Raw genomic sequence first — 25563 nt, 5'->3', positions numbered from 1 at the left:
AATGGATGCCTTTGATGAAATAATAAAGCACCTTGTGCTGGTATTTTGCTATTATTCTGTCATAAAGTAATCAAATACAGTTTTCTACCTTGATTTAACAACAGACTACTCCATCATCAATTAGGAAAAAATTAGGTTTTTCTTACACAATTGAAAATATTCTTGGATTTTGCTTCATTTTTGGAAAGTCACATACAACTTGGCTTTAGCAGAACAGCCTGTTTTTGGCTGTGAAACAGGGCATGCATAAAATCACTGATGATTGGACACCATCAGTATTATACTTTGAAACTTTGGATGGCCAGAAAATATTTTAACTGATTCTATCTACACGCACTTTAAAGAAAGTCTGTAAAATAATTGGTTACTGAAAAGATATTTGCTAGCAACTAGTTTGTAAGTAAACACATGTGTGAAAGACATTCTATGTTTCAGGAAATGCCAGCCATCAATGTAGAGGACTTTGATGGAGAAGGTGTAAAGTTCAATCAACAAGACATCTTCAAACAGATTAACGCTCTTCTGGACAACACGCTCAATCTAACAAATCTTTGTGGCATGAACATTCCCCCAGAACAGACAAAACGTAAGTTGTGAGAAGGAAGTTCTAACACACAATCATGGATTATCTTTACTTTGGTGAACAACATGTACCGACAACATGCCATCTGGATCTGATCTGAAGACTTTACTTTTGTTACAGATGCAATGCAAGGAGGTGTTCCTATGACACTACCACAATCTGCAATTCAAGACATCGGACAGACAGGTTATGATACAATGTACAACACAGCTGCCTACCCAGGTAAGTCTGTGGACATCAGACAGACAGGTTACGATACAATGTACAAGACAGCTGCCTACCCAGGTAAGTGTGTGGACATCAGACAGACAGGTTACGATACAATGTACAAGACAGCTGCCTACCCAGGTAAGTGTGTGGACATCAGACAGACAGGCTACAATACAATGTACAGCACAGCTGCCTACCCAGGTGTGTGGACATCGGACAGACAGGTTACCATACAATGTACAACACAGCTGCCTACCCAGGTAAGTGTGGACATCAGACAGACAGGCTACAATACAATGTACAGCACAGCTGCCTACCCAGGTAAGTGTGTGGACATCATGCATGCTACATTACAATGTATAACACTGCTAGAGATTAATCTGGGTTTTAAAGGGGGAGAATCCCTGGCAGAAATCAATGTGAAAGATAAACGTGGCAATTTAGCAATCAAAAGGAAAACCCAAGCCAAGGTGCATGAAGCAAGCTAACACTCACTGCCTTGGGACACCAGGCAGAGGGTAATCAGATTGATACAAAATAGTGTATCCTAGGGGCATTTGGTGGTATTATTTACAAAATGAGCATATAACATGATACCCACAGTGTCACATGTAAGATCATGTAAGAAACTGACCAGATAGAGTGCCACATAACGAGGTAAGTCAGGTAAGATATTGATCAGATAGGCAGTGCCACATACCCAGTGAGTCAGGTAAGATACTGACCAGATAGGCAGTGCCACACACCCAGGTAAGTCATGAAAAAAATTGATCTGATAGGCAGTGCCACACACCCAGGTATGTCAGGTAAGAGACTGACCAGATAGGCAGTGCCACACACCCAGGTATGTCAGGTAAAGAGACTGACCAGATAGGCAGTGCCACACACCCAGGTGAGTCGTGTAAGAGACTGACCAGATAGGCAGTGCCACACACCCAGGTGAGTCGTGTAAGACACACCCAGACTGACCAGATAGGCAGTGCCACACACCCAGGTGAGTCGTGTAAGAGACTGAAGAGAGTGCCACACACCCAGGTGACCAGATAGGCAGTGCCACACACCCAGGTGAGTCGTGTAAGAGACTGACCAGATAGGCAGTGCCACACACCCAGGTGAGTCGTGTAAGAGACTGACCAGATAGGCAGTGCCACACACCCAGGTGAGTCGTGTAAGAGACTGACCAGATAGGCAGTGCCACACACCAAGGTAAGTCGTGTAAGAGACTGACCAGATAGGCAGTGCCACACACCCAGGTGAGTCGTGTAAGAGACTGACCAGATAGGCAGTGCCACACACCCAGGTGAGTCGTGTAAGAGACTGACCAGATAGGCAGTGCCACACACCCAGGTGAGTCGTGTAAGAGACTGACCAGATAGGCAGTGCCACACACCCAGGTGAGTCGTGTAAGAGACTGACCAGATAGGCAGTGCCACACACCCAGGGAAGTCTAATGATCCAGTTCAGCTGGTTGGTTACAGTGTTATATTATCTACTGATTTTACTCTTGATTCTAAATATTATAATATGTTTCAGGGTTCCAGCTTTTCTCTATGCCTGCTTCACAGAGTCACACCCAACAGCAGGCATATACCTACCAAGGTACAGTGAAACAGGACTACACCACACCTTCCAAGTACTCCAGGGCCATTAAGGGCGTAGAGGGGCGCTCCCCATGTACCCCAAACAGGTGGGTATTGCTGTAACGGTTGAGTTACTGTGGATTCTTCTCTTTTTAAGGAGCTCTAATTTTTACTGTTTAGAATCTCTTGAGGATTGCAGAGTACTCACCAACTGAACTCTTACATGAGAGTTGAGATATCCACAGAACAGAACTTTCTTTGTCTATTTTTCTTGCATTGTTATAAGTTGTTGTGTAATCTATGCATTGTTCCATCATTAATGTCCCTTAAAATGTGCATCAAAGTTGATGACTTACTCAGTTTGTGACATGGTAACACTGCATAGAACATTGATGGTAGCCCGTTGTAAGTAGCATCCTAGTACATACCAGTTGTCCTTCCCTATACTCCATGTGAAATAGATTTGTACCATCACTAGCAACCACAAAAATGCCCTGTGAAGTAAGTTGAAAAAAAATTATAAGCATAAGATACTTCAAAAATAAATTATTTCCTGAATAGCAGTGAGAAAATTGAGGATGTTCAATATATCTGATTATGTGACACAGGCAACATATCCTCCTTTTAGTGAAGGGGGTAGGATTTAGTAATCACTTTGTACATGCAATCCACAGGGCAGATTAAGTTAAGACTGAAAAGACTGGGAATGGAAGGAATAATTATAGGAATTCCTGCTCACTTACTCTTTATCGTGTGTAATAATTGTTTTTCTGAGATTTAATATGCTGTCTTAATGTGTGTTAGAAACTGTCTTAATGTGTCTGTGTGAGAGACTGTCTTAATGTGCCTATATGAGAGGCTGTCTTAATGTGTCTATGTGAGAGGCTGTCTTAATGTGCCTATATGAGAAGCTGTCTGAATGTGTCTATGTGAGAGACTGTCTTAATGTGTCTTTGTTAGAGGCTGTCTTAATGTGTCTATGTTAGAGGCTGTCTTAATGTGTCATTGTGAGAGGCTGTCTGAATGTGTCTATGTGAGAGGCTATCTTAATGTGTCTAGGTGAGAGACTATCGTAATGTATCTAGGTGAGAGACTATCGTAATGTATCTAGGTGAGAGACTATCTTAATGTGTCTAGGTGAGAGACTATCGTAATGTATCTAGGTGAGAGACTATCTTAATGTGTCTAGGTTAGGGTTTGAGAGGCTGATGGTTAGAAAGACTGTCTTAATTTGTCAGTATGAGAGTTTGAAAGGCTGTCTTAGTATGTTTAGGTGAAGGTTTGAGATGCTGTCTTAATGTGTCTAGGTGAGGATTTGAGAGGCAGTCTTAACGTGTCTAGGTGAAGGTTTGAGAGGCTGTCTTATTGTGTCTATATGAGGGTTTGAGAGGCTGTCTTAATGTGTCTAGGTGAATGTTTGAGAGGCAGTCTTAATGTGTCTAGGTGAATGTTTGAGAGGCAGTCTTAATGTGTCTAGGTGAATGTTTGAGAGGCAGTCTTAATGTGTCTAGGTAAAGGTTTGAGAGTCTGTCTTAATATTTCTTATGTGAGGGTTATCTTTACATCCCTCAACTAAGGTAAAAAAACTACCGTTGCAGTGACTATGGAACGCTCTCTCCATCCAGCTCCCTTAACGATTCGGCCCTTTCCCCTGTGGAGAAGATGATCTATTCAAGCCTCATGAATGGAGGACGCACAGGCAGAAGTATGTCTCCTAGTGATTCTGACACCAGTGGTATCAGCAGTGAGGGTTCTGACAGCGCTCTGATGGACATGATGGTAAATTGTTTTTACTCACATTCTGTAGTTTTCCTGTAGTATTTCTGTACTTTGTACCTGTAGAATTTTTTATACTCATAACGGGTGACATCGAGCTGAATATATTGGTGGCAATGTTATAGAAGGGAAACGAATTGTTGTTGTTTTTCGGTCTCATTAAAAGTTCAATATGGCAGCCATGGTTGACATTTTGTAATATGATTGTGCCGGAATGGTTTCTTTGAACAAAGATTGAGCTGAAACTTCCATGAAATAATCCTGAGATGGATCTGACCAGGTTTTGCTATTTTTGGGTCAGTCAGTCAAATTCTGTATGGCTGCCATTTTGAATGACACAAATTAAAACTTCTCTCAAGTTCCGCTGGTACCCTTGAGCTGAAGTTTTGTGGGAATGCTAAGAAACTGAAATGCGTATTTTAAGCCTTTACTGCTTAAATATTCAGAACTGTTTTAATCATTTAATTACTGTTCCTACTACTATGGTTTTTATAACAAATATAAAGGTCAAGGTCATTGTTTAAAAATTACATATGTACTCCAGCACTAAAATAGGTTACAGATTAATGTACAACCACAGTATGCTGGTCATGTGACAGATGTGATTGGAAGTGGTTCAGAAACATTAAATAATACAATGTTATTAAGAGCAGATACACATAGGGTTCTTTATTTCAAAACAGAATTCCCTAAACATTGGGACAAGGACAGCAAAACCACAGGTACATGATGTAGCCACTCAGCTATTCAATGCTCAGCAACAGCAGGCTCAGGTGGCTGCCCAGGCCCAGGCTCAACAACAGCAGCTGATCCAGGCCACCAGTGCAAACGCAGCCATGAACTCAATGGCTAGTCAGCTGATCCATTCCAACAGGGCAGGGGGATACTCTGTCAATCCTATGCTTATGGCCAACGTAGATCCTTACGCCATCGACCGTGCTGCTCGTCTCCACAGGAATGCTGCAGGTAAACTAACCCCCCAACTTTCTATCGAGATTTCTGTGTTACTCATGTCTGTTTCTGTGAGTAGATATTTACATAGAATCCAACTGTCAAGACCATCAACGCCCCTTTTTTTATTCCACATCCATGTTTGAGTCCAATTATTATTGTTTGGGAACATCTCCTTTCGTGGGGGTAGTGATAATTTGGTCAGTTAGTGTTTACCCTAACTTCAGGTGAAGATTTGAGATTTGACGCTTCTTACCCTTTGTGGATTGTGTTTATAAGGAAGTTGGGGAACAGATTGGTCAGTGTGATTTTGCCAATGTACAGGACTCTTATTACCGTAATTGCTTTGGATGTAGTGTGATGGGCCTCTCGTATGTTTTCAGAGAGGTAGCCACCTCCTTTTACAAGACCTGCCTCAAAATGACCTTGACTGCATGCTAACACCTAAATATGTGGCCAGCACTAAAATTGTTTTGCAATGACCTCTAATTTTTTCACAGCCATGTGTGAAGCCAGCTGTACCTGGAGTGGACAACTGTGCCCCCGTAACCACAAGAATCCTACTTACTCCTGTAAAGTGTTTCTGGGGGGCGTTCCCTGGGACATCACAGAAGGTAATGTTTCTTTTATGTAAAAGAAATGTATGTTTGTATTTTTGTGTACCATTATAAACCTAGAAACCTCAATTCAAATTTAGGTCACTGTGACCTATATTTTCCATATCTGCAATTTCGGTTTCTATTTAACATTACATTTTGAGTACTATATACCTTTGCTGCATTAATTGTAGGAATAAAGTTTTGTATTAATTTCTGTTGGCCTGTCAGAAGTTTTAACAAGATGGTATGGCATTGTGTGCCTGTCCAGTCAGTATAACCTTTACGTGATCACAGGTCCTCTTTTTCAAGCTTAAAAAAAAGTAATCGCCATGACAAGTTGTTTGCCTCACCCCACAAGCTGTGTTATCAAAGTATGTTACTTTATTCTTATGTTGAATTTGTTATCTTTGAAAGAGTTATTGGCCTTCCCCTGCCTATTGTTAAACAATTTTATTTCAGACTTAGTAGGATTGATAATGACATAAAATTATGCTTTCTGTGTTCCATTTTTTATTAAACTCTTTCTGTGTCATTTGTATTCATTTTAACAGAAATGATATATTTCTGTTTAATTGACCTGGGACAGGAATATATAAAAAAAAAGTATACGAAATCATACCGTCTGCTATATATCAACAAAGTCTCTCCGTATTTATTACAATATTATTTTTGTGATTTCAGCTGGACTTCAGTCTGCCTTCAACAAGTTTGGGAATTTCAAAATTGAATGGCCTGGAAAAGATGGTAAAAAGTTCATTTCCACAATAGATTTTGATTTATATGAGATTTCGCAAGATTCTCACGAGATTTGTTATTCCATTAGAATGATCCTTTAATTGTAACAGCAAAAATCAACACAAAAATATCAGTGAATTTTATCAGATTCCAGACAATGTGATTTCAATTTCAGATTTGTGAAGACTTAATGCCACATTTGTATTTTGAAATAGTTTAAATGCCTATACTATAGATTGAATGAAACTGATGAATTCTAAGAATGAATGGACACCAATTACACGCATTGTAAATGCAGTCCAGATGAAAAAATCTCAAGGTTGAGAAATTTCTTATGAACTAATGTACTACTAAGTCCATTTAAAATTGTGGTTTTAGTATATAGTGTTGTATATATAGGTGTAGTTGTCTAATTTCATGAGGCCAATATTGAGCATTTGTCCTGATCATATCTTGTTCTCAGGAATGTAACGTTGTCATATTCTGCCTTTTTTCATAAACAGAAAAATTTACATTGGTGTCCATGTAATATAGATTTTCAGAGATATTAAGTGAAAAGCAAATTCAATATTCATGCATGATAAAGATGCTAATTTTCATTCTTATGCAAATTTTAGATTAAGTGGGGTATTCTAGAGTAAAGATATAAAAAAGGGGAAATATTATTGCAACAGAGAATGCATTCAGTTTCTATTAATAGTGAATATAGTCAGCCGATTACGTAATTAAATCAGAAAGCTTATCCACTTTTAATTGATAAATTGATAACAATGATTAAATCAGAAAGCTTATCCACTTTTAATTGATAAATTGATAACAATGATTAAATCAGAAAGCTTATCCACTTTTAATTGATAAATTGATAACAAATTTTAACTAATTTCCTGATTGGATGTGTATACCTGTTTGAATCAGAGATTGATACAGTGATATGTTACCAGTGTGGATACAGAAGTTATATTCAAACCATACTTATATTGATAGGTATTTAAAGTATGTATATATATATATTAAAAAGGATTCTACTTATTGTCAGGAAATCCATTCAGACAGTACAAACAGACCCTACCTATTTTCATCTGAAGAGGATGCCAATTACATAATACAAACAGTTTGATACATTGTTGTATATATTTGATACATTATTGTGTATATTTGATACATTGTTGTATATATTTGATACATTGTTGTATATATTTGATACATTGTTGTATATATTTGATACATTATTGTGTATATTTGATACATATATCTGATACATTGTTGTATATATTTGATACATTGTTGTGTATATCTGATACATTGTTGTATATATTTGATACATTGTTGTGTATATTTGATACATTGTTGTATATATCTGATACATTGTTGTATATATTTGATACATTGTTGTATATATTTGATACATTATTGTGTATATCTGATACATTGTTGTATATATCTGATACATTGTTGTATATATTTGATACATTGTTGTATATATTTGATACATTGTTGTATATATTTGATACATTGTTGTATATATCTGATACGTTGTTGTATATATTTGATACATTATTGTGTATATTTGATACATTGTTGTATATATCTGATACATTGTTGTATATATTTGATACATTATTGTGTATATTTGATACATTGTTGTATATATCTGATACATTGTTGTATATATTTGATACATTGTTGTGTATATCTGATACATTGTTGTATATATCTGATACAGGTTATGTGTACTTACTGTTTGAGTCAGAGAAAGCTATAAGAGCAATGCTACAAGACTGTACACACGACTTCAGCAGTGGTGACTACTACTACAAGATTTCTAGTCGTAGGATGAGAGCCAAGGAGGTGAGATTCTATTTTTATCTATCGTAGAAAATCAGAATTAAGTCAACCAAAGTTTAAAAATATTCCTGTAACTATACTAAGTAATAGCCACGGTGTATTACTTGGCAACATCTGATTGGTTGAGTGTTAGACTAGTCAGTAATAGGCCCCAATTAGATCGCAGGCATTGAAGTTTATGATGACACTTTGTTACATTCACCGTTAACTGTCAAAGTTACAGATTCATCCCCGATTGACTTTAGACCTGGAGGTTTATTATTACCATGTTTCACTGAAATAGTGGCATGATTCAGATTATACACATTTACTTACTATTGTTCTAAAATTATCTGATGTATGAAAGTTATAACATTATAGGACTGCTGCACCAACTCATCTAGATTTTGACTTTTAATCACTTGGGATTTTTCTCATTTGACTTCTAGGCTTCAAAATTTAGGCCTTTATCATCACTGACAAGTCCTAGAAGAATTAAACAGCTGTATGATGCAGTTTAATTCACTGTTTGGTTCTACTGTATCCTAACACTAAATCATTACTAGTCTGATATTCCCATGGGTTTTTTTGTAAAATCTATAAGAACCAGACCTTTCAAGAATCTTCTTTGAAATAATTTTACAAACTGTGAGCTGATTCGACTTTGCGTTGATAATGTACGTGATGACAGAGTGTATTCAGGAGGACAGATATATCAGGTTTCTTGGTTTTATGATTCTGGACATTGTTTCTTCCATCAGGTACAAGTGATCCCTTGGATTCAGGGGGATAGCAATTATGTCCGTCAAGCTTCTCAGAGACTTGACTCCAACAAAACAATATTTGTGGGTGCCCTCCATGGTATGATGACAGCTGAATCACTGGCCAATATTATGAATGACTTATTTGGAAATGTTGTTTATGCTGGCATTGACACCGACAAACACAAATATCCTATTGGTGAGATTCTTTATAGTAATTTCCAACAATATTCCATACAGGATTGTTTAGATCATGAAGGCTTTCATTCCAGTCACAATTTACCAAGTTCTGTTATACTGCCAAAGAGGAGACAGTTCTTGTATATTTTTAAATTTGTCTGATATTATCTACATTATAAAATGTATGCTGTTCAGCCACATTCCACTTACCTTGACCAATGTTTACTTTTCAGTTATGACCTTTAACCTTCACTTCTCTACTATCTCATATTTGATTGGTGTTTGTCTCTGCATAGGTAGTGGAAGGGTCACATTCAGCAGCAAGAAAAGTTACATGAAGGCCGTGGGGGCGGCATTTGTCGAGATAAAAACGCCAAAGTTTACAAAAAAGGTAACCAAATCGTTAAAATTGTAAGTTTTCTGTGAACATTTAGTTTGAATGATCTTGATTCAGTACGGACCAGAAAACATCAAAATGAGCATGTACACATTTATCGATTTCAGAATACTTTGTTTCCTTTTCATGGCATCAAAGGAGGAGTGCCAATTTGGGCCTTCTGGCGGCCATGACCGATATTTTTTATTTCTTGTGTAGGAATTCCTTGGGGTTAGGCGGTCATGATATGACATAAAATTATGGTCAGATCTGAGCCATTCATTAGTTATGGGGGGGTAAAGTGGGGGGTAAAATTCATAAACAGCTCCATTATGACAAACCTACATTATATTTTTGGATTTTTTCTTCTTAATTTTCATGTAATAATCCATATCAAAACATTCATTAGTAAAATTGATTGAAAAAAATATTCCATTGTTGAAAAGTAGGTCATGGTAATTAAGCTCATTAATTGCTAATTATATTAAAGATGAACTTAATTTTCTGCCTTAATGCACATAAAAACAATACCTTTATCATGTGTCATGCTTTAGTAAGATTTATTTTTGAATACTTTATAGAAAATGGAGAATTAATTAATGGGAGGGGGCGGGTTCACACTTTTGACAACTTTTGGTTGATATCAGAGTTGTCTTATGTAATTATATTAGATAATAAATATCTAATAAATAAATGTTAAATTGTACTGCATTAAGAACTGTTTAAAATAAATTGCTTGATAAATGTAGAGATATTTAAACCAGTTTGGTACGGCTGGTAGAGTTTTAAGCTAAAATGGCGGGATATAATGCCATCCCCTGACATATACCTTGTTAAGGATCTTTGTGTCTACCGGTGAGTATACATGTGCACCTTGTCTCAGACAGTTCATATACCCTTATATATACAATTAATACGTGGCAACTACACTTCACAACCTCAGCGATTTTAGTATACTTTCTTGGTTTGACTGTCACTGATATTGTACATATAATTAAGACATATAATTGTAATTCAACTGTTGTTCATAATTTTGTTCATCCAAATTAAGGTTTTAATAAGGAGTGTTTTCTAAGTTTATGCCCTGTTTTCTTTTCTTTTATCAATATGCCAGTGCACAGGCAGTGCGCTTGTTGTAAAGCACAATATAAAGTAAGGCTCTGTTGTCTGAATAAAACAGACATTCTGTCTTACTTGAAAGCAAATATTAATGATGCCTTAAGGTTTGGTGACCCCGTATGTAAAAAATGCAGGGGAAGATACTACAATCACCATTCATCTACTGAACATCCTAGTAGCGATGTAGAGCACCAGCTTGAGTCACCTGAAAACAAAAAAATCAAACTTGACATTCCACGGGCTACATTAGGTGAATCTCGATGTTTCATTTGTAAAATGTTAAGAGAGGAATGTAAAAGTAAAATGGTAATGCTCTCAACAGAAATGCGAGTAAAGATTTTTATTAAGACAGGTATCCTTGTCCCAAACACCTGCAGATGTTGTTCTTCCCACATAGTGAATGGTGATTTCCCATCTGATAGTCTATCTTCACTCGCATATTCCAGCAAAGACACTGAACTGGATTCTTCTGAAATATCAGAGATCCTTTTGACACTTAGGGCAGCTGCTTCAAAGAAAAGTTGTTTAGACTTTGATTCCTCAGATGGATTAACTGATCAAGATTACTACCGTCTCACAGGTCTGTATAAAAATCAATTTTCTGACCTTTTACGATCAGTTAATCCCTCTCTTTACTCTACACTGAACAGAAGCGCAAGGACTGCATTAGCCATCCTGCTTGTAAAGTTGAGGACTGGCATGTCTTTATCAATATTAGCTTCTCTGTTCAACATGACAAAGAGAATATGTGGAAAATGTATTCATTCAGCTCGCCAAGCATTGATGACCCACTTCGTTCCTTCACACCTTGGCCTGCAACACATCACTAGAGAACAAGTAATTCAAAACCATACAACGGTATTTGCAAGGAAGATGTTTGCCTCTGGTGAAGATGTCGCTATAGCTGTTGCTGATGGCACATATATTTATGTTGAAAAGTCCAGCAACTATACTTTCCAACGACGCTCTTTTTCGATGCACAAAGGACGCCCTCTCCTGAAACCAATGCTTCTTGTGGCCTCAGATGGCTATATACTGTCTGTCCTAGGCCCATATTTAGCAGACGGTCGAAATAATGACGCCAACATTACAAAACACATGTTGAAAACTAACACTGAGAACATCAAGGATTGGTTTCAAGATGATGATGTTCTTGTCGTTGACAGAGGCTTCAGAGATGTGACAGAACTGTTGAATGATGCTGGCATCAAAACAGAAATGCCATTTTTCTTGCCAAAGGGGCAGAAACAACACACACATACTGAGGCAAACGAATCTCGTCTTGTAACAAAGGTAAGGTGGGTTGTGGAGTCGGCAAATGGGCGGATTAAGCAGTGGAAGACCTTGGGACATGTTTTGCCCAACACTCTCATTCCAGTTGTAGGTGATTTTGTGAGAATTGTGTGTGCAATTTGTAATGCTTTTCGCCCCCCACTTGCCTCTGATTCTCCCAATGACCTCATCATTGCTGAGCGAATGTTGGCTCTGTCAAAATGTCCCAATAAATTGCAAATTCAAGTTGAAAAAGAAGGTTTGGCTAGGAAAAGAGCCATATGGGTCAAGCTTGATGAGGCCAGTTTGCCTGACTTTCCTCAGCTGACAGAACCGGAGTTGAGAGATCTTACCATGGGAGTATATCAGTTGAAGCAGGCAAAGTCATATACCATGGAGCACTTGTCTGAAGATGGCCAGTATGAATTAATGGCATGCAGGGAAAAGCCTGGCTTAATTAAAGTTCAGATTCGTTCCAGACATGTTGCTTCGAAACTGTACAACCTGTGGATTGAGTATTCCCCTGGTTTGACTCCTATATCTGGTTGGTATTGCCAGTGTAAGGTTGGTGCCAGGGTAGTGGGCTGCTGTGCCCATATTGCATCTGTTCTCTGGTACCTTTCTTATGAGCGACACCAGCCTAGGATAGCACACCCAACTGCCTCATCAAGCTACCTCAGCTGTGCTGATGACGCAATGATGATTGAGGACTGGTCTGAGTCTGACAGTGACAATGAGTAACTAACTATGTGTACGACCATTGTATGTATAGTGGAGTGAAATGCAACACTAGAGGTTAAGATTGATATCTTTCATTAGCCATTTCTGTGTTAATACTTCGGTAAAACCACTAGATACAGACATATGGTCAAAGTTGTCGAACTAAAATTCAAAGCACCGCCTCTTCTTTGTTTTCTTTAAAGTATGCAAAAATATTTCTTATTAAAACATGGTACATGATAAAGGTATTGTTTTTATGTACATTAAGGCAGAAAATTAAGTTCATCTTTAATATAATTCGCAATTAATGAGCTTAATTACCATGACCTACTTTTCAACAATGGAATATTTTTTTCAATCAATTTTACTAATGAATGTTTTGATATGGATTATTACATGAAAATTAAGAAGAAAAAATCCAAAAATATAATGTAGGTTTGTCATAATGGAGCTGTTTATGAATTTTACCCCCCACTTTACCCCCCCCCCCCCCCCCCCATAACTAATGAATGGCTCAGATCTGACCTTAATTTTATGTCATATCATGACCGCCTAACCCCAAGGAATTCCTACACAAGAAATAAAAAATATCGGTCATGGCCGCCAGAAGGCCCAAATTGATTATGATTATAAACTTTACAGTTTCAAGAGAAGAATTTGATCTTATCAATGTGACCTTGAGTAAGGGTCAAAGTAATTTTTTGTCCGATGATTTTGTCCTAGAATTCTAGAAAATGTTGAAAGTATTGGTTATTTAGAAATTGTTTAAGCGAAAAATCCTTGTGTTATTATTATTATCACATTCTTAACGGCCCGTCAACACATAAAAGGTCATTAGGGCCATCAAACATTAAAACACACAGCGATCCAAAAGGAAATAACATTAAACAAACCAAAAGTTAAAAGACAAATGTTAAAAATCTTAAATGGGTATATTAACACAAAAGATTAGAATGGTACGTCATAGTGTATTATATAGACCAACATCTTTCAGGTAATTTAGAATTTTACAAATCTCAACAGTTTCAAAAAGGGATCTTAGACATGTAATGTTAGATAAAAAACGTTCCAGAGTAGACAGAATGTCAATGCAGTCCAATAAAATATGTTTAACAGTGAATTGCTCATCACATCCTATGCATCAAGGATTAATTTGGGCGACAAAAGTAGGGTATAGGGTAAGGTGATATTTTGTTGACAACGAGGGTATTTCCGACCACCTTTAACAACTACAGAACTCGTAATAGGAATTTAGACATTTTCATATTGCCTCCGCGACAACGATTTGGTGTGGGTAACAGATCGCGGTGATCAAACCATAGCAGAGACATTGAAAACAGTGTCAACGCGGTTCCTGATGACTTGTGTCAGGTGGCTTCGTCACGAAAATACGCTTGATCGATTCGCCTCGGACCATCAGGGGTCTCGGTACTGTTGCCCCGATTTACCTTTACTGACTCGGGGAGTTACACTACTTAATCTATATACTTGGGTTACTTTCCTTCATCTACCCTGAATAGGGACAAGGGCTCGTTCACTGAAAGGTCGAAAAACGGAGTAAACCCGTTATATAAATTATTAGTGATAGACTGTATTCAGATAGCTCACAATATGTTAAAAAATGATACACAAAAGATAATTGAAATACATTCAGAAGTGATCTCGTGAAGAGAGATGTTACGACAGTGAATATAGATTAATAATATCATAGAAAGAATCATTACACACTGCAGCGTTTTATGTCTAAATAGTATGGCAATGAAAAGCTTTCATGTTTGCCAATAAAACTGAATACATTGATAAGTTTTAACACTTATTAATTTTAAACGCGGATCCATACATCCAATAAATTATGTAACATTCTTCTACAGACAATATAAACTTCGTAGTACAAGGTTTTAATCGTTCATTCTATGAAGTCATAGTTATAACAATAAAGAACATAAAAGAATATGGAACATAGGTAATTCAGTTTTACAGCCAGTAAAAAACGTCAATTAGAACGAAATGCATCTACATTCTATAATCGTTTGTATATAATAAACAAGATAAATATATACCTAAACATGAAACGTTATGGTATATGATTACACATTCATTTGTTGTTTACAATTGCCAAAGCAACTAATGCTATTCGAATATAAAGAATTTGCGAATTTTTGAAAGGTAGGTGACAAGGTCGTGCTTGGGTTTGATTTATATTTGATTTCATTTCACATGGTTCAACTACCTGATATTGAGAATATGTGAGCACTGACTTTATTTCTGTCAACTTATTGTTTCCAATTGTAGTAAAGACCTAATTATGCAATTTCCAACATGTCACAACTTAAACAATACAGCAGTATTTTTATTAGAGATTTAGAATTTAATTGGTTTATGACTTTCCATATTCAATTTGCAGTTAAAAGTTTAGTTTTAACACTAAAATATTCTTTATGTCCAAGATTATTTCCATATATATATATATATATGTCGCGTAAATCTAAGAATATTTATACGGCTGAGGACCATGGTGCTGCAATTTCTGCAGCGCGAAATGGTCACCTAAGCATTCGAAAAGCTTATGAAGTATGGAGTTATCAAACCTACCAACTCTTGTTTCTAAAGCAATGTCCGCGGCTGATAAGGGTTTCGGAATATCAAAATAGCCACTAATTGTGAAAATTAATAATGTTTTTCTAAAGAAGTGTGGTCCTGAACGTCCTCAATTATTAATTATGGATTTTCTCAGTTCACATGAAGTTCTTTCAATCATAGAAATGGCTACACAGGGAAAATATTCACATTATGGCGTTACCTCTGGTGTAGATAGAACAATGTTTGGTCCGTTCAACAATGCTTAAAACCGGGGTTTTTTTCGTGTTCGGAACATCTTGGTCTCATCTTTTCAAATATGCTTGTGTGCAAATAATAACGATTGCAAACATAACTAAAGGCTTCAAAGTATGTGACTGATATCCAGTAGATCGTTTGTAAATTTCCACATCAGCTTTACTGCCATTGTCAGTGTATTGTACATAACTTATTACCAATCGAAATGAGAACATACTGACACTTCATTGAATTCTTCTACTGAAGAAAACATTCCGACCTCACCAAAATGTCGAAACCAGTCATCCTTTGCAACGCTCGTCTCAACCGGTTTGTAAAAACATCTCCCATTAAGTCCCACGTCCCAGTCATTTGTGGAGGATGCAAATTCAATCATACATTTTCTAATCCTGACGATGACACAACCATTCCCGTTGACAACATCGACAATTTCTTCCAATTACCAACCCCATCGAAGAAAACGTTTGTGTAGAAAGAACAGCTTTAAGTAAATGAAGCATATCGAAAAAAAAATTCCACGAAGAAAACACAGAAAGATGAGAAACAAGAAACGTCGACTTACGAAAGAACATGTGCTCGACAAGACTTGCTTCATTTCTCTGGGAGAGTATACAAGTTGTTATCATGAACTTGACTTGGGCAAAATGTAATTTGAGCACAACACGGATGCACACGAGGATATTGCGTCGTTTAAATGTCATCTGTGTTGGTCCAAGGGAGTATTTTAAAAATGATGCAGCCTGAATACTGTTTTCTTTATTGCTATTCCGTTGTTTAAGTATCAAATAAAACCCGGAGGTTTTATTTGTATCCTGTTGCTTAATTTCCGATGCAGTACATGCTTTTTACATTTTTGATTCGCGAAATTTCCGTTATGCAGTTATTTTTTCTGAGCGTTTTTAGATCATTTGACACAAACCTTTCAAATAAAACAAATTAAAGTAAAAATAATAATAAAAAAAAACAATTTCAAACTTAACAAACCATCACAACTATTGCGGATGCCGATGCAAACTACAAATATTATTTATTGACAACAGACAAATTACAACAGGTTCTGGCTAATTATATTATCTGCCGACCAATTCACTGACTTGGTTTCCAACGTGACTAGATCTAAATTTAGGAGATTGTTGTTAAATAATGAAATAAAAATAACGACAAAATAATGTGGTTTTCATGAAAGGACCAAGGCTATCACAACAGCATGCAGACACACACAAGATTTGGCCATCAATTTCGACCACAACTTAATTAGGAAAACCTGAGGTGGTGCACTAATTCGTTTTACAGCTATTGTAAAAATGCGTCTTTGATCTTTCAAAAATCTGCATACAATAAAAAAAATAGCATTTTTTTTTTCTCTTTTCTAATAATTTTCTAACGAGCGAGCGCTTCTAAAGAGTCATATCTTTTGATGGCAAACATTTCTAATCTTATATCCTAAAATAATGCACATCGCAATGTTGGATGATTAATCTCTTCCATATAGCTATACAAATGGATGTCGTTTACATAAAAATCACTTCAAGGATAAATCAAAAGCAAACTTTTTAATGCTATTGGGAATTGATTGCCAGTGCGACACACTAACTCGCACAGGCAGTAATAGCATCATTTAAACAAAAAACAATAAAGATGAGATCCCACTTAAATGAATTTGTAACTAACGTAAAATAGATTCCTGCGCGCAAAGGATTATAAACCAATGAGAAAATTGCTAATATTTTAGGCATTTGAATAAACTGTTATATGCAGTTCGTTGATTGCCAACAATTGCTCCAATTTCTCTACATTAAAGTCTCGAATTCTGATTTATTTTTTGTTCTGCCGACAAAATTATATTCAAATGTGATTGACATTTAAAGGTCTATTATATTTTTGTAAATTGACTAAAGCTGAGGCATATTATTGTCAAAAAAGTTTCGATGTTTAATCATCATCTATGATCAAATGTCGAGCATTCAAAGCTTTAACGCGTCGAATGGAAACATCAAACAAGCTCATTGCTGTTTCTGACGTAGCAGCAACATAGACAATGGCAATAAAATCAGAGATAGTCGTTCCTAATATATAACAATACGCCATATCCGATGTTTCATGCGCTCCTATAAATCACTTTTATATGTTAACGGTTTTAAACAGAGAATTAGACAAGCTATATTATACGGTAGATTATTACCGTCAATTCTTCAGGGCATGTTAACCACAGCTGAAATGACCAGCATCTGTGCATCGCATACCATCAATAATTTATGGTAAACATTTAATTCAACTGCATTGATTATGAGTTTTCCCGCGATATTTTCTAAGAATAGGATACATTTAATGATAGATGCTGGGTATCGTTATCTTTTAGAGGTCCCTTGCAAATATGTGATTTGTTCATATTTGACAGTGTTTATCGAATTCGATTTTTAATGGAAATTCAGTTGATGTCGGTATTTTCTTCTGTTGTTCACCAATTGAAATGGAATCTTTTCCAATTGCGTTTGTTTTTTGATGATGTTTTCTTTCACATCTTTTAAGTTATCTTGTATTTGCCCTACTGACATTTCGTTAAAGATCTGGTAGAATCTGGTTAACAGAAGACACCAATGAGGTTTGACGAACGCATCATAGGAAATATTACTGTATTAGATGAGACACCATTCTTAAATAAGTGCGTTGCATGTTTATCACATCGACTTAATTATTCTACTCTGCTTTGTTTCTCGAGTTTTACCAACCTCCTCAGCACAATTCATATGAGGACGGAAGTCATTTAGAATATTAAAACAGGGAGAGAAAGAAAAAAGCAGACAAGAAAGAAAAGTTAGATGCAATCGTGGTAGAAAAACCGAAAGACAACTCGCGATAACTCTTGCATGGAAAGTTTCGTCGATAGTTGTGTAGATAATACAAAGAGTATTGCTTATTGTTATATCTTTAAACAGCAATTTTACTGTCTTACCGAACATTTCACTATTGTTTGTTCCGCCAAAATGCGACATCTACTTACAAAATATTTCGTTAAAAGACTTTCGGCATATGGCACAGTTATAATCCGTGCTAAACAAAGGTCAAGCTGCTGTTACTTCAACGTCGCGACCGTGTTGTAGCATTTGTAATGAGAGAAGAGAGAAAAAAATGATTGCTGTTCTCTAACCGGATGTCTACATGGATAATTCAGGGTAAGTTGCCGTGTAATGCAGCGAATTGAGTCAGTTTACCAAAACACAATAAAATCATCAAATCACTCGTTGCATTACCACAAAGCTGAATGTTAATATTTGACTGAAAAATCTTCTCAAATGAGAAAAGATTTAGATAAAAAAATTAGCCGGATCTAAGTAACATGTAGAGTTTCGCAGATACAATATTACATTTCAACAACTGATTTATTGGGAATTGCACCTTGAAACAAGTTTACAAAGGCATTATGATGCAACACTCAACAGCACTGTATTGCATTTCAATGTAATCAAATACGGTCAAGTATGACATTAATGCATTTATCATATCTTAAACAATTGGGACGATCAATAAAGACAACAAATATTGTATTGTTGTTGAAATGACTCGTTTATATATTCGAATTTTGCCTGGATATAATGTATGTATCTCTGGCAGGAGGACGACGAACTGTCATACGATTTTCGTAAATCAATATCCAGTATCTTTTATTGGAGTATTCTACGATCATAATTCAAGTTAAATGTGACACATTGGATGAGTATGGTGTAATATAGAATCGTACAATAAACTCAGAGATATCACGATTATATATAATTCTGTCACATAATGCCCCGAAGTATATATCCGTGGTCGATAAAGGATGAATACATGTAGGGCATTCAGATAAGGTATAAAAGTACATAGTAAATCAAGAGAAAATTGAACACATAAAACGTATATGATAGCTTGCTTCCTTATACTTCATTGGTCACTCCAAGTGTTATTTACAATGGATAGTTTACATCAAAATTTCCTGCAGTAAGTGCATTGTTCACGCTGGTTTGGTTACACTAGAAATCAAACTTTACATTATGGATTCGTCCATCTTATTCGATAAACCCTTATGTCAAACTAAATCGGGGAAGAATATTGTAATAAACTGACGATAATTTATCATTCAGACTTTCAGATACAGAGGTTAAACATCGTGTATGTTTTCACCTGGTGTTTATTCGGCATAGCGACATTACTGAGATTGACCTAAATGTACATTGTATTAATACATCTCTTGACCCAGAGGATCCAAATACTTCACTTGACGCTTTTGTCCTAAAGATGCTTCTGGCTAAATTCGCTCAAGAAGGCCAGAGACAACGACAGACACAAGATGCGTCGCCATGGAATAAATAACAACGAAAGTATTGTCAGAATCGCCATACAAAATATTCATATTTGTATTTTGAAACAAAATAACACATTTCCCAAGTCTGTGTCGAATATATATGCTCAAATTTCTTGTCATTTACTTTCTGTTAAAAATATTTCGTAAAAATGAAAATCTAGACGATCATTAATTAGGGTCCAGCACAGTAAATGTCTTCGCGACCAGATTTTCATCAAGCGGACATGATTAAACAGCAAATAAAATGGCCATTTATTCACGTTATCCTACGTCCCGGCGACATTAAACACCTTTGTAAGAATTTAATCTTCAAATACTCGTCTGTCTTGTAACTACTGTTTAGTAAGCCTCTAGTTTTTTAATCAAATGGTTAAACCCACACTTTATTATGTGGTATTGCAGAGTGCTCACCTGCTCGATGTATTCTTCCCCAAATATATCTTTTATGCGAGCGGCTTGTTCAGTTTCATTCTGTGATTATTTTTTGCATAACTTTTAACAAAATGGATTTGTCGATAACAAAGCAATTGCAATTACGTTCATCGATTTATCATTCATCTACAGGTAAATATGACATAACAATGATATTAAAAAAAATATATATGAAATGTTCTCTTTGTCCTAGACCGGAGTGCGCATACATAATTATGCGATCAATAACCCATTAAAAGGTTTGCAATATTGTTGATTTACGAGCACCAAGTGTTTTCTCAACAACACTTTTCATATCACTAAAAAATAAAAACGGTTAGTGATTTTGTGTTTAATCCATGTAAACGTTATTTTCAGGTTGGCGATTGAAATCGATATTACTGTCACTCCTTGACTTCTCTATGGGCTATTCCCTAAACAATCGGGGGCAATATGCCGATATTCACGGGCTAATAAATGACTTCATACGTTAAGTAGATACAACATAACCACATTACTCTGTCAACTTTAAGACGTCATGCGTTCAAAAGATGATCAAACAAATATGAATCTTACACAGATCTCCATCAAAAAGTACTATGAAGAAATGCTCCGAAAGGATTTACATCTTCTGCTTTATCGATTTCCGCTATATGAAGCTTGGTTAATCTGTGATGTTCCGAATTATGAACGGAAATAACGGCATCGCAACAACTATGCAGTCTAACGTGCATCTAACACTTTCCTAGAATCTTAATAGAATAAGAACATGCCAACATGTCAGCATAATTATAATCCAAAAATTAACTTCAATTTACTTGGGCAAGATATGGGAAGAAGAAAGACCAGCATGGAGACCCATTGAAAAGTACAGCGAGAACAAGACGTACAACAACGGAACCATCAGGCAAATTAGCGAGAATCAAACAGATCTAGTTTTCATTTCGCACAAATAGTATATTTCGGCCAAACGCGTCCAGCTTCATTTTGCACAAATAGAATATTTCTTTTTGAGATCACTAAGACGACAGTAAAACTTCCCTATAATTTTCATCAACCTGCACGTTTTGAAACTCTATCTTACGAGTTTTCCCGTCAGTTGATGCCTTCTTGCACGTAAATCGTGATAATGGGAACAGGCCAGTGCACATCAAATTAACTGCTACTGGGAAACGTCATAGGTTTGGGAATGCAGAGTGTTGCTATCCAGAAATAGAAAGTCATAATAGGGAAATTGAAATCATTAAGCTTATAACACTGGGAAAATATGTCATTGTTGGTTTCGTCGTGGGAAAATATCGAGGCTGATGTAGATATCTGACGTGACCTTGCTTATCGATTCTGGTGGATATACATTATGACGTCAACAAATCTGTTATTTAAAGACAAGACATCATCAAAACATCAGAAAATGTAATAAAACAACTTTTCAATGTAGCCGTGACCTCTTTTGATAAGTAAATAGATATATATATATATATTTAAATCCCGCCTCGTTCGGAAACAAAAACAAGCCAACCATCAGAGGTGCAAATCCCGAATCCCTTTTCCGAAACCTTTCACGGATATCTTGGGACAGAATATCTGCAAGTAGGGGATTTATACATATGCTGCCTGTTGACAAGGATTCCGACTATGTTGAAGGTAAGGGTTTATATATATATACACACACACTTATATATTTATGACATCCTGTCACCAGCTACAACCATTAAATATGTGTTCCCGGTTTTTTAAACGTTAAAATTGTAGCCTAATAATAGTCTGTCGCATTCAAAGGAAATGCCACACTCTGCGACAAATTAATCGTAAAAATGTCACAAAATGTATCGGGTACCACCTGCTCTTTAATGGAAGTTTGATTTTAGTGCTTTACAACTTATTGACATCAGGAGTAATAAATGGCAGACACAACACAAAAATAATTACAAATCGATATATGGTGAAAGCAAATTCCTAATACATGCTAAACGGCAGATCACCAGTTTCCATGGCTGAAAAGACCTTTCACGAAATGTCATAACCTGCACTTCAACAATCCAATATATATTGACACTAGGCTAACAAATGCTTTCTGTTTACTCCTATAAAACATCGAGAATGAACGAAGTATTTGAGAATGTTATGTAGCGATGTATTCAAACCATCTGGCACTGCCTGAACAACTCCAATCACCAAGGTTCTTGAGAGGATTTGCTACATGCTTAAAACACTCAAAGCACTGTATAATCCGGTGAAGTGTCCTTGATTGCTTAATTGATATCATCTCAAATCCCATTGAATTCTCTTATCGTCCTCACCAGACCAAATAGGATAAGATTATATTGAGTACACCAGATCGTTGTAACTGTTGTTTACTACATGTGACTTATATAGAATTTGTATTATTAGAAATTGATATCAAAAGTGATAATTACAGAAAGGTTAAAATTATAAATATGTTGCAGTGATTAATAAAAGTAAATGAGTGGATACTAAAAGTGAAAATTATTTACATATTATAGTAATAGCATGACGGATTAAATGTTCAAGATATCAGAATTGGCAAAATAGTTGGTAAAGATTTTTAAGTCAGCTGGCGCAAAATGCCAGATGAATTTGTCATTGTGCAGCATTCGTCGAACCTCCGTCAGTCATCCAAATGACATGATGCCTGGCTTGTAAGTTGCTAGGTAGAAGCCTGGCAAAGTAATCACCTTAACCCTTATTCGAGGTCAAATTTCCTGAATTCGTAACTTCTTCTGACTGCACAAAAGTCCAAAAGCCTGTTTTTTGACTGATTAATTCCTATAACGAATTTCAAAAGTAGCCAATTTTCTGATGTGTCAATCTTCTAGTTCGTAGAGTGAATGGAACTCTAATACTAGGACATTAGATACTGGACTGTTCAAAATGTGTATTTGAATTTGATATGTATTTGTGTACATTGTATGATTGCATAAAAGGTGTATGAAAGCTGTTAACGGTATTTGAATAACTTTTAGACCTGAGTTAGTTGATCCCTGCAAATATTAGATTTTAATTCGAAAATAATATTTGAAAGAGTGATGGATACGCGTGTATATTATTGCCATTGACTGGTATCCTTTACAACGATAATAGTTTATCAGCTGTAATATTACCTGTACTCGGCATGCGCTGCTGTTATCCGATCAGTTAATTTTCACAGCTCACCTATATTTTACCTGTGTTTTTCATCGTTCGGTATTTCACCTTTTTTGTGCTAGTCGTTCATAGATGGAAGTAGCTGATTTGCCATATATCATGTTAGCATAGAGAAGTCGGTAGTAATTGAGTGTGTCTTTGTATCCAATCGTATCTGTAAATGTCTAACACGCTTCCATAGTTGTGTTTCTTGAATCCGACATCACACAGTATAATAAAGTGTTTCTTGGATAATAAATCAGCTTAATGTTGGTATTAATTGCCATGAAACAATTGACAATATTGATATATATGGTGGAAATAACAATAATGAACAGACGATGAATGCTGAATGTTGACACTAGTAATGATTTAGAAAAATTGGAAAAGGCCATAATTTTATATTTTCCCTAATTATGCTCATTATTTTTCCAGAATCTTTCATGTCACCATTTTATTTTATCATTATAATTTGTATAAATTGTTTGCAACATTTTACTTCGTATTTGATTATTGTAAAATATTCAATTTAAACATTTTTTTCAAATTACCAATAAACTGTATTGTGTTGTGACTTTGGCTTCCTCTGTCCTTCACACCATGCGGATGTTCCAATAACATGATTTTATCTGCAGCAAGTCATTCGTCATAACATGAAGATCAATTTCGCAAACATCCAGACCCAAATTATCGTTCCGTTACTCCCTATAAGAGTGAAACGATGGATCAGCATTTGGACTGGATCGATTTGTAGATTTGTCCTAGTTCTTGCCGACATTTAGACAAAATGTCTTCATGCGCAAGCGGATTATACAAGTGTTTCGCCCACATTCATACACTTGCAACATTCTGTTAGCGGTTATTTGACTGGCCGAAGCCAATGTTTACCGGAATGTTGTCATATCCTATTGTGAAAAGTAACGAAGCACGAACTATGATATGTATCTTAATCATATTGCTTTAAGGGAAACAAAATATTTTTTGTGAAAACCTTAACTCTTATAATTTTTTATTTAAGCTTAATGGTTTTTGTCATTTTCAATTTCCGTGTTATAACTAGTTATTCTTGAGCTTCCGTATGATTTAAAAAAAACAAATCACATAACAGGGATGATTAAGCAGTAAATAATAGTATTTTATTTCAAAATCATGCAGCAATCCTGAGCAAATATCGACTTAAATAGACATTTAACATAAACGAACTTGACTGACAGAAGCGGGTCATATGTGTTGACACGTTTGGAGAAAATGGATCACCTTGAGGTCCAATTAGGGTAAGAAATAGATAAATTAACGAATCTAATAGATCTGAAAATGATAGGTTGCAAAGCATTGAAGCGTCGGTCTTTCCGCTGGCAGCGATGACTAACATCCGCCTAGCACCTCAACTGCCATACTGTTATTATCTATTGTGAAAGACTAGAGTCACAGTGACAACATAAAAATTAAAAATTGCAGATATTGCTAATAGCATAGGCATAAGTGTAAAATAATTAAAGGATGGGGATAATAATGTGGGAATACAGGCAATCTTCACAACCGTGTCATATGAAGTTAGGTAGATTATAACGAATTATAAATCGTTGGATGTAAATTTTTAGGATCCATCCCAGTCATAAGGAGAAATTGTGTGACGGACGAACGACCCATGGTATGACAAAGCTTCCCGGTTCTACGGACCAGGTGAGTTAAAAATGAGTTAAAACATCAACACGATTTACTTTTGTTAAGTGAAATCATCACTTATAAGGACGATTTTAGAACATGATTTGTCTAAGTATATGCTTAATTTCTCTAAAACAGCTTTTTTGTATTTTGTGTAGAACCACCTTGAGTGACTTAGAGTAGGGGAAACGAAGCAAAGACTGACAACAGCTGAGTTTAAGGCTGGAAAAAGATGGTGTAAAAGGAAGGAGCAAGGAAAAATATTCTGCCACCGCTGGGGTTTGAACTAGCTACCCTTGGGTCCAAATACGGACACTCCACCGCTGGACCAAAAATTAGATTCTATACCGTAAGTATCTAATTCAGAGAGACATTAACAAATGAGGGTACAAAAGACATATAAATAGCACCTTTAGATATTTTAACTAGAATCATATGAATAAATAATTTTACAGTAACATGATTTGGTTTGGGTCGCCAATA

General features: G+C 36.0%; 1 protein-coding gene across 1 annotated transcript in view; it reads left to right on the top strand.

Moving 5' to 3' along the window:
* The first annotated feature begins 426 nt into the window (after positions 1-426).
* The window catches only part of LOC132553232 (cytoplasmic polyadenylation element-binding protein 1-like), a 32399-nt gene continuing 7262 nt past the window's right edge, over positions 427-25563 (top strand). Inside the window, exons 1-10 of the mRNA XM_060217461.1 lie at positions 427-586; positions 704-931; positions 2327-2480; positions 3972-4152; positions 4833-5115; positions 5601-5714; positions 6381-6443; positions 8158-8282; positions 9020-9218; positions 9496-9590. Coding sequence (XP_060073444.1) covers positions 427-586; positions 704-931; positions 2327-2480; positions 3972-4152; positions 4833-5115; positions 5601-5714; positions 6381-6443; positions 8158-8282; positions 9020-9218; positions 9496-9590 — 1602 coding nt within the window. The remainder of the gene's footprint in view (positions 587-703; positions 932-2326; positions 2481-3971; positions 4153-4832; positions 5116-5600; positions 5715-6380; positions 6444-8157; positions 8283-9019; positions 9219-9495; positions 9591-25563) is intronic.

The sequence above is a fragment of the Ylistrum balloti genome, unplaced genomic scaffold, assembly GCF_031769215.1.
Source record: "Ylistrum balloti isolate Yb309-2 unplaced genomic scaffold, AGI_CSIRO_Ybal_v1 Utg370312, whole genome shotgun sequence".
Taxonomy (NCBI): domain Eukaryota; kingdom Metazoa; phylum Mollusca; class Bivalvia; order Pectinida; family Pectinidae; genus Ylistrum; species Ylistrum balloti.
The sequence above is the reverse complement of the archived record's forward strand: the minus strand, read 5'-3'. Positions and strand labels throughout refer to the sequence as shown.